Source organism: Trachurus japonicus, chromosome 8, assembly GCF_045865225.1.
Source record: "Trachurus japonicus isolate A0001 chromosome 8, Traja_1.0".
Classification (NCBI taxonomy): Eukaryota; Metazoa; Chordata; class Actinopteri; order Carangiformes; family Carangidae; genus Trachurus; species Trachurus japonicus.
In genome coordinates, this window is record NC_140914.1 from 24,166,527 (window position 1) to 24,177,478 (window position 10,952).

The window sequence follows — 10,952 nt, forward strand, 5'->3', positions numbered from 1 at the left end:
GTACTCCTGTTGTGTGCTCATGTTAAATACACAATTCAAAACCAGCGTTAGAGAAAGACCTTATACACTGCCAGTCAAAACCTCTTGGACATTGAATACTCTCAAATTGTTGGATGAGTCTTTATCAAGTTCTTGGTGAATAATCTAAGATGAGATGATGAAAGTCAAAAAGTTTCAGCTAAATAAGACAGTGATGTCACATCTGCCCATGCACCAATCACAATTCAGGAGCGATATGATCAGTATCACCCGTGAATCTGATCAAACTACACATGCACATGTTTGAGTGTTAAACTCAGATGAATTAGATTGAGATCATCTTTTGCTTGGGACTTTATTGCATCTAGAAACTGAGCTGTGACGTTAAAAACATATCTGAACAATGAATGTACAGCAAATAAAAAGTAAAATGTTACTGTAAGGTAACAAGTGCGGTTGTTTGTTTCAGTGACAGTGGCCTAAATTGATCAATACATATGCATTATCAAAAAGTCACTTTTAGTCACATTAATGATACATTTCTTTGGTTTAAACTCCAAATGCAAATTTAACATTTTATACTTTTGTCTGGCAGTGTATTAGTCTATAAAACTGTTTACATGTGCTTCATTGTATGTTTTTTGATATTTAACAGGTTTCGCAATGAAGAATTTGGAGATCTAATACTATTGAATGCTTGGCGCTGAGATACGTACATCGATCAATCATTGTGCATAGTCTCCCTCTCACACACACAAACACACTTGTACAAGCAATATAATCAGCGGAAAATAAATAATAAAACAATGAAAGGTTTTCAAGAATGAGAGTAATTGTAGTATCATGAGGTGCAGCAGGTAAACTGGTCCGACAGCTGCAGGGTCCCATCTAGACGGTACTGGGGTAAATATGTTAATTAGCTGTCTACATTATGGCCAAGTCGTATTTACCAGTTGTTGGCTTGAGTCTACTTTAAGATCCAGAAGTTTAATCACATGTATTTTAGTATCAGTTAAATGTACTTTCAATGTGAATCATATTGTCTGATTTGTACCACATCATCTACGTCTCCCAGGGCAACTGATTTTTGAATGTCATCTGTTACACAACCGTTAGTTCAAAGCAGTTCTCAGTACAGTTTCACTCGACTTTATGCTCTCTATCCAAATCTCTCTATCCAGTGTCTTATTGCACGTTTCCAGAGGCTCGACTCCTCAACCTTTATCCCTTTGTTTCCTGTTGTGCGTCACAGTGGCTTCACACCCTCTACTAGGAAAGACAATGAGTACACTGAGGCTGTGTGCACCCATGTTTCCAATGGCGCTCTCTGTTCTACTTTCCAACTCCAGCCCTTTGGCGGACAGCAACAGCGCACTCATGAATTAAACACACCCCTCAGTATTGTTTCTGTTATCACTGGCTGCAGCCTCCACAGGAAACAAACCAAGATTTAATTCATAACATAAAATAAAAGAAATGCTTTATATTCATATATTATAGCACTAATATTAATCATAATATATATATAGACTATTAATAGAATTTGACAATTATTAAAATCTATAAACTTATAAAGATCTGGGTTTCTACTGAGTTATTATATATATATTGTGTTTTGTTTCAACAAATGAACTTAAAAGAAAGAAAACTGATTGCCTTAAGGAATCTGTATCACATCCACAATAAAACACCCCCTCTGCTACACTTACTTACTGATTGCACTTGGAATGGTCTTGTTGGTAATACTGCACCGCAAAATCAACAACAATAACAACTTCTCACTGACGCGTTACTAGAAACACCTAGAGAAAAGGAGGAGGGAGTTTATGCTGGTCAGGAAAAGATTGTCACAAAAGTGCAAATGGCAGACTTGCAGGGAACTATTGCAGGCAGGATGACCACTGAAACCCATGAACAACATGGAGATTATCAAGCATAAACTCACACTTTGAGAAAAGTGTGGATCTTAAAAACTGACCATTGTCTTGAGCTCAGTCCTCTTCAAAAGGGAGGAGAAGTACATCAAGTACATCAAAAAGTGCTATTGCTTTCAAAGAATCTCTTGTTTACATTCACAGAGACAAAGAAACTCTCAAGTAAAGTACAATTCTAAAACAAGACTCAAGTGTCTGGACTTGTGCTTTCCTTTGGTTATGAATTGTCCTCCTGAAAATCAGTCCGGCTGGTTGTTATGGCTCTCCGAGAAGTGCAGTTGCATGTACCAAAGGTTATTCGGGAAAATTATTTTTTAATTTTTTTTTAAAAATCCCCATAAGAAGAAAAAAACATCAACATATTGAATACAAACCAACACTGGCAAGGCAAAGGGGTTGAAACATCTGTACATGCGATCCAAAGTTGAATCCTTCCTCTGGTCCAGTTTTGTGGGTAAAAGGGGGAGGGACACCGGAGCCCCTTAGATCTCTTGATCGCTCTTATAGGTCACAGGATCCAGAGGGATGGCAGTCTGTAGGATGTCAAACTCCATCTGGTTATTGTCCATGTCCAGAACACACATGACGCTGTGACTGCCTGATGTCATGGTGGCATTGTCCTGGAACATGTTTTGGAAATCTACAGAAACCGAAGTCCTCCTCTCCTCTGCCTTCTCCTTCCCTGGGATCTGAGCCGAGTCAAAGATGTCCTCCTCTTCCTCTCCACCGCTCAACGCTACCTCGTTCTCGTAACAGAAGGCGCCCAGCGACCTGGGAATCAAGTCTCGTGTGGTTCTGCAGGCAGAGGCTGGGGAAGCAGCAGCAGAAGAGGCCCGGCTTGCGGCCTCATCAAGCTCTTTGGCGCTGAGGGGAGGCGTCGACGGCACCTCGTAGGTCTTGTGGAAGCGAGCATAGTCTACTTTGTAACGGTCCCGGTCTTCATAGATCACAGGTTCAAACCTGTGACCCCAGAAGACCTCTCTGGCAAGGTAGGAGCTACGAAACTGGGTGGTCATGGCGGTGGCCTCCACCATCCCCTCAAGGATCACAACAATCTCAAAGTCATCTGTCTCCAGATCAGCTTTGCTAAGGGTATACAAGGGGCTATCTTTATCTATCTCGTGGACTATAACCAGTGGGGAGACTAGAAACAGCCTGTCTGTGCCCTCATCGTAGCCCACGTTGAGGTCCATCTGCTCCAAGGGGATGAACTCGCCCTCAGCTGTGACGTAGGAGCGTATGAGCTGGGCACGGACGTGAGCTTCCACAATGTGGCTCTTCCGCAGGTTGCCCACCCTCCACTGGAGGCACAGCTTGCCATCGCGCAGGGAGATGACGGCATTTTTGGAGAACATGAGGGTCTGGTTCCTCTTCTTTGGCCGCGCCATCTTGGCCATGATGGTACCAATCATGAAAGAGTCAATGATACAGCCCACAACGGACTGGACCACCACCGTTATCACAGCGACGGGGCACTCCTCGGTAACGCAGCGCCAGCCGTAACCAATAGTGGTCTGGGTCTCCATGGAGAACAGGAGTGCCCCGAGAAATCCATTAACGTGAAGTATGCAGGGCATCCTCTGTGGCTGCCCTCCAGTTGCGTGTCCAGAGGTGGGTCCATGCAATCCGCCCACTGCCAGCCCATCACCCTTCCCTGTCGGTTGCTCCTCAAAGTCCCCATGTGCCAGGGAGGCGGTGTAAAAGATGATGCCAAAGAAAAGCCAGGACACCATGAAGCTGCAGCAGAATAGGAGCAGCAGGTATCTCCAGCGGATGTCCACACAGGTGGTGAAGATGTCAGCTAGGTAGCGCTGCCTCTTCTCCTCCAAGTTGGTGAAAAGAACATTGCATTGTCCATTTTTCTTCACAAAGCGGCTCCGTAGTTGGCTGGAGCCTCTTGTCAGAATCTTTCCGTTGTAGTTGTTCATCACTCCTTGACCCCTCGCGAGGGGCACGACACCAGAGCCTCCCGACCTCCTCCTACTGTCTTCTGTGTCTGTGGTACAGGCTGATTGCAGTTGGAAGTTGGGGTTACTGTGGCCGTTGTGGAGTCCTAAGCTTGAGATCTTCTGGCGTTCGTCTTCTGGTAAAATGTCTGACACAATGCTGTACCTGTCGACAACAGAGAGAGAGAGAGAGATTAGCATTGATGTGATTTAACAAATAAATGTGGTTATGTGTTTACACGGTGATGGTGGATCTACACACTCACACACACACAAGCATATTTTCATTTATTAATTGGGATGGTCAGAAATATATAGGGAGAAATCTATCCCAAATTCCAGTTTCAGTTTCACTGTTAAGCCTTTGAGTTTAATCTTGTTTCCACGTCTAAACTTATACAAATCAAAGCAGAAAATAAATTACAATATCAGTCAAACTGTATTTTGTACAGGGAAGACGAAGAAAGAATGGGAGGCAGCTTATGCAGCCATTAATCTTACTGATCCTTGTGTACTTTCCAGTGTACCATTTAAAGTACACAAAGACACTATGCAGAGAACGGAAGGAGGATAATACCTGACTCATCAGGGGTACAAGGGATGAGGGTGGTTTCAAATAAGAGAAAGGCATCCCCAGTGTGTGAGGGGACACTACTGAGTCAATACCTTGGTTTTAAACCTTGTGTTAACTCTAAATCACAAATAACCACTCAGAGAGGCTCTCACTCGAACCCCCGGTTACCTGAATATACAAATGACAGGAAGCTGTCCCTCTCCTTTACATTCAGGATTAGCAGGTGGGAAGGTGAGTTCAGTTTAGCTATGTGAGAAGGATTTGCTGTCATCACAGATTATTGGATTATATCTGAGTCAGTGTCAGTCAGGCAAGCCATTTTCATCTGGACATTGTTATATGTTACTTATCAAATGTAGGCTAAATGAATGTTAACACATTCTCTTTTAGTCATTCATTCGTTCACTGATTAGAGAGAGCAATAAAGGTGCAAATTGTTCCTTTTGGTAACAAATCAATGTGTTGTTTAGTTTTTGTAAGGGTTTTTTTTTTTTTGTCTCACTGTATCATAACACATTTCACTGTGTTTTTAAAATTACTCACTAACAAAGGAGAAAATTTAGACAACCACAAAACCATAAAAGCAAAAAAAAAAGAGCCCATAAAATAACTAACAAAATGAAGCCTTGACAAGATGTTGAACCAACTGAAGGCCGTATGAGAAATGAGGTGGTAGGAATGAATACAACACGTTTAATGGTCATGACTACAATGAGACAACCTTCAGTCTCATCAGGCCTGAAGGCAGCCGCTCTGTGTGCAGGCCGGGCAGGACAGTGTAGGACGGCCTTGGCCTTTCTGAGAATCTGCTTGCTGTAAATATCTCTGAGCTGCATGGGCCTGACTCACCACAACCAGCTCACCACATTAACCAGGACCATTCTCACTGGCCATGTGGAGATTTCCACATTGAACAACAACACTAACTGATTATTTTGTTTCATGATAAACTGGGTTACCACAGAGCTGCTGTGACATTCCTCACAACTCCAACACAGCTTAGACCGATAAACTTAAGATAGAGCAGATACTTACTCAAAACTGTAGCTGTTTCATCCCTATAAATAAAATATGTGCATTAACACTTCAGAGATTCAGTCAGAATTTCAAATGAGTCGTAATTTTCCATTTCTTTGTTTTTGTTTAATCAGTTGTTATGAGTTCAATGATCCCAAATGATCTAGACATAAATACTTGAGTTCAGGAGTAGATTTCTCGACAGGATGCTGATTCCAGATCCCTGTAGATCCCTCACCTGTTGGCCCTGTTTGATCCCATGGCACCATTGATCAGCGGTGAGGGGCCAGGGGTGGGTGGCCAGGCTCTGTCCTGCTCCCAGAGATCAGGAAAATTACAGCAAAGACCTCTGAAGAGACAGGGACAAGAACATAATCAGCACACATCAATTATTATAATCTCATAGAAACCAACAAGTAACACAACCACTGTATCTTCTAAAGAGGGATTAGCTCATTCCAGAGAGTTACTGAGAGGAGGGTATATATGCAAATCCTTCTTGTTAAAACCTAATCTCATGCAGTTTCATCACTTTTAAACATTATGCTGCCCGTATTTCTAATCTTGTGTCTTGTTTTACCAAGCTAAAGATGTGGATTTAGACATAATCCTGATTTGATTCTGTGAAATATCTTAAGGAGCTGTGACCTCATCTGACCCCGCTCTTCAGAATATATACAGCTGTGATAGGATTATCTTTTCAGACTGCACCACTGCCTTAAGTCTTATTCTCTGCAATTCTGCAGTGATACAAATTGTATCTCAGTGTAATGTGTAATGTTAATGTTTTTCATCTGCGTCATGACCGCACACTGATTTTAGATAAACCTTGGTTAACAATGTTCTCAGTCAATCAGGCTAGCAAGCCTAAACCAAAAGATTCAGCACTAGTGGCACATACTCACATAGTAAACAATACGCTCTACTGAGACACTGCTGATGACTTTGTCTCTATTTCAAAGCTCCTGCCAGATAAGGCCTCAGAATTACATTTCTGTGTACAACTCCCACACTGCACAACAGTACCTTAACAACTTTCCTCCCGAGTCTTAAATTACATTTTTACATGAACCTGTTGGCCCAGACCTACAAAGAAAGAAAGAAAAGTAAATCCTAAAAAAAAAATGTTCCTTCCATATTGATCCCTGTCAAGTAAAGCAGATATAAAGGTCACAGCTGTTTCTTTTTGTCATTTCTGTACAAAATATACGCATTTTGTATTATTTCAATCAGTGAGAGACCCTCAGTTTACAGTCATTTTTAGTATCCAATTATGTAAAAATAACGTTCTTTCATAATCCCACAGCTGTGTCTGTATGTCTGCAGACTGTATAGTTTATAGTTTTATGTTTTGTGTGTCTTTACAGAGGTGTCCTTGGCTCTCAACCAACAACTCAGCTGTGGAGCAACTTCTTCCTCCTCCAGTATAAAAGGAAGATGCTGCCATCGAATGATCCATCATCGGTGATGCGAAAGGTTTTTTTTTTTTATAGCCTACAGTAACTGATGTTGATGGCTGTAATGAACAGGAGGCCAGGAGAGGGAGAGACTGACGTGTGACAGCAGAGAGGAGACACACACACACACAATACAAACCAGTTAATGGTCACCACCAGGTAAAGCTGGGGACTTAGACTAAGGCCAGTTTCCATAGGAACACGTCTCCTGTGGCATTTTGGGAGATGGAGAGAAGGGTAGAGGATACCAGAGGCACAGTGGTGTGTGTCTGTGTGTTTGTGTTTTTGAGTGGGGGGTAGTATACAATATTAAGTGCTCTTATAACATGAGTCAGAGGGTGAGGGAGAGATGGAACTGAAACGATGTAAGACCCTCAACACAACACAACACAACACTACACTACACTACACTACTCTACACAACACAACATCCATGTTAGATTTTAAGTGGATTTTAAATGAGGTGAAAGAAAGAGAAACATGAAGTCTGCTTTTTACTTTTTTTCTGTTGATTTCATTACAAACTATGAACAATGATGCACCTTTCAAATAAATCACTTTCACAATAATTTTGCTTCATTTGTTAATTTGATTGTTCTGTTTCTCATCATTGTAATGTGAATGTCTTTAATTGGGCTGTCTTTCTGCAGGGAAACTGAAGGTACCATCTCTGTCCTCTCATAGTTTTTGGAGAAAACAATAAATCTGTTGATATAAGAAATAATCATTGACTTGACTGATTATCTGTTATCTGTATTTGCATATAGTTACACACATCCTGTGAGTGCGGCCATATTTTCCATGCCTGAGTGCGTACTCTTGCGTCAGACTTTGCGGTGTGGAAGTCTTGGAAGTCTTTTACTGTATCTCTGCATCACTAACTCCCTCCTAATCCCATAAATCACAGATTAATAGTCAGTCATACGTAATCTCTCACACTGAAATAAGAAAGGTGGGGTCGTTCTGTAATGAGCGACTTCCTGGAGATCTCCTGACTGTTAATCCCAAAACAGAGAGAAAGAGAAAGACCAGCAGGCTGGGTGGGTGAGGGGACAGGGGACAGGGGACTGGGATTAAGATGCAAAAGTGTCCACTTCCTGTAAAGCTTTTGGTAATCATCCCTGATGAGACACACTATTACATCAGCCACAAAAAGAAATTATACATCCAGTGTGAATGCCAGAGCCTCCCCCCACCCCCCATATCTGGCAGACATGGTGTCCAGTGGAGCAATTATACAAAGTGGTCTGACTCACTTTCTGTCATATGGTCTTCATGACTGGTCACTGAAGACAGGAAATTAACTCCAGTGTCTATAAAAGACTTAGCATAAAATAACCAAATGTATTCAAAGGCAAAACATGTAGAGTAACATGGTCTACCTTATAGATAATAATAATAATAATAATAGCCTAATAATAATGGCAGCAAAAATAAAGATGACTATTAAAAGCCCATGGCTTGAAAAGCACAGAATAGACATCTTACATAAATTTAGCTTGTTCAATGAAAACATTTGTGATGTTATATTAACCTGCTGAATCCCAATCACTTCACTTTTATTTTGTGTGTTTATGTCCTGAGATAATGATCAACAGCAGATTGATTGGTGATCTTATTTGTTTCTCATATTTGGGTCATTTCACTGCTCAGGTTCACTTCACATCTTTCATGCGCTCTCATAGTCTCATAAAAACAATCAATACAAACTTTGGTTTCACCTCTGCTCATCACGAGCCAAACCACAGGGCAGCAGTCAGGCATGCAGGGAATTATTCACTGTCATCACATCCCAGACAACCTCTGGCTTGGTTTGGTTTTAGACTTTTTCACTCCTATGGTCCAATTTTGATCTTAGCAAAACATCATTGTAAATTCAGATGATAGATTTGGTCATAGATCAGGTCATTCTGTAATATAGGCTACCATCCTACTGACACTATTACAAATAATATAGCTATGGAGCTGAAATTATTTTTACTTTTTTAAATTGCAATTAAATTTTCTTTCAATTTTTTCTCTAATTTTAGACTTACAGTAACTTTCCTCCCCAGGAGCTATGGTGTCTCTGTTCATCTGTAGACCTGAATGTATGTTTACTGGACACAGGGACTGAGAGAGGTCACCACCATTGTGTCTGCAGCTGATCAGCCAATATCAAACCTGTATGCAGCTCTATAGCTTTGTCAGTTTCTGGCCACAGTGCAAGTTCAGAAGTTCAGACTCACATAATCAAGGCGGTATAGATCAAACAAACAGATAACGTTTCCCTCTGTAATTACTCTGTCCATTATGAGGACTGAAAATATCATTTTATTAAAGTCTGTATGATAGTTCCTCTATAAGAGCATTAAGTTTTGTTTGGCGTTTATATAATCTGTCCCAGGCTTAACCTTTCCCTTAGTGAGGGCTTAGATACGTCTCTTTTTGGTTTGATTTCAAGTTACAAAAACACAAATGTAACTGACAAAAGAAAAAGATCAAATATCTGTAAGAGAAGCAGCACTTTCATTGCATGTGACATACCATGTCACATTTGTTAGAAGCAGATCAAGTGCGCAACAACATATTTGCCTCGAGGTTTATTTTATAACTGTAACCTACTGACAGGCTTCCAGGTGTTGGTTTTGTTGAGCGTCACTGGTGCCCCAGAGATTTAGTGTGAATGAAGGAGTAGTGGGACTGTTCACTTGATCACACACGACACAGCAGTTTCCATGATGCCCGAGCTTTAGTCTGTCTGACGCAGTGCTTATTTTCTTATGATATCTGTGAGAGCTCCTGTGTCTGTGAGCACAGCTAGAGCAGCTCTTCACAACTGTCAACTAGAGAGCAAAGTTGTAAAATTAGTTTATTCAACTAATAAAACTTAATCGCTCAATCTATTACTGTGTAACTCTGCCAAGACTGAAATACTTTGCTATTTTAATATGACTGATGACAAGTGATACACTCACCCTTCAAGTTAGTTGATGTTTCCTGTCACTTGGTCGAGTTTTGAATTCCTTGTGGGCCTCCGCTTCACTTCTCAGGGTCCCTCTGTCACTGTCCAGGGCAAAGGTCCCACATCCTTAGACTCCTGTGGTTTGTGATCCTTTCCCCTTTTAGTTTCCTCTTCTGGTTTCTTCTTCATCGCTTATTCATTATTTTTATTCCTGTTGTTTCTCTCTTTTAATCCTTTATTGTCCTCCGCTGCCTCCTTCGCTGACTATAATCCTGTCTGTGCGTTCTCTCCTGTGTGTACTCATACACCTCGAGCTGAAAATGCTGTGTCAATCTCCCCTCTGCAGAGCATGGGTTTGGAGGGGGAGGGAGGGTGAGAGAGACAGAGGGATGGATGCATGGAGGAGGAGAGAGGAGAGGAGAGGAGAGGAGAGGAGAGGAGAGGAGAGGAGAGGAGAGGAGAGGAGAGGAGAGGAGAGGAGAGGAGAGGAGAGGAGAGGAGAGGAGGAGAACAAGAAAGAGAAAGAGAAAGAGAAAGAGAGAAAGGATGAGCTGCAACAGAGGGGCTCCCACTTTGTCTGTGCACTCTCAGCATGTGTAGGTGTTGAAATATGCCTGATGTGCCCATGCAAGTGAGCAAGGACTCATTTGAGTCATGATTTCCAGGCTCTCTTTGAGGCAAAACAGAGCTGATGCTGTAACAGGTGGGAGACAGGGAAAACTATGCTAGTTTGCCATGGCATTGAAACACGCACACATACACACAAACTCAACATTTTCACATTTATTCCCTCACATCTGTGTCATGGATGGTTTCCAGTCCCCTGTGACAGATGGTGCACCAAGCTAACTGTGAATGTATGTTAGTCAACACAGTTAAGACTACACAGCTCCACAGCTCAGCTCACGCTGGGTTACTTCCCACATATTGTGGCTATGTGCGAGGTGTGAGGGTTGTTCATCAGTTATCCTTTTGCAATGAAGTTCAAGCTGTCAACAGGCATGTTTCCTGTGACAAAGTAGAGCCTTTGACCAATCAAAAGCAACAAGTCACTTATCAAAAGTGCAGTGAAAATACACATTCAGGACATAGTGAGCCTTG

The 10,952-nt window shown here is 41.7% G+C and overlaps 1 protein-coding gene across 1 annotated transcript; it reads right to left on the reverse strand.

Annotated features, from left to right (window-relative positions):
- Positions 1-479: 479 nt before the first annotated feature.
- On the reverse strand, positions 480-10,219 carry kcnj4 (potassium inwardly rectifying channel subfamily J member 4). Its single transcript, XM_085784843.1, has 3 exons — positions 9,843-10,219; positions 5,689-5,797; positions 480-4,025 (listed from the first exon to the last, which is right to left on the reverse strand). The coding sequence occupies exons 2-3, from the start codon at positions 5,709-5,711 to the stop codon at positions 2,396-2,398; spliced, it is 1,653 nt and encodes a 550-aa protein (XP_085640969.1). The 5' UTR covers positions 5,712-5,797; positions 9,843-10,219; the 3' UTR covers positions 480-2,395.
- Between the last annotated feature and the right edge of the window lie 733 nt (positions 10,220-10,952).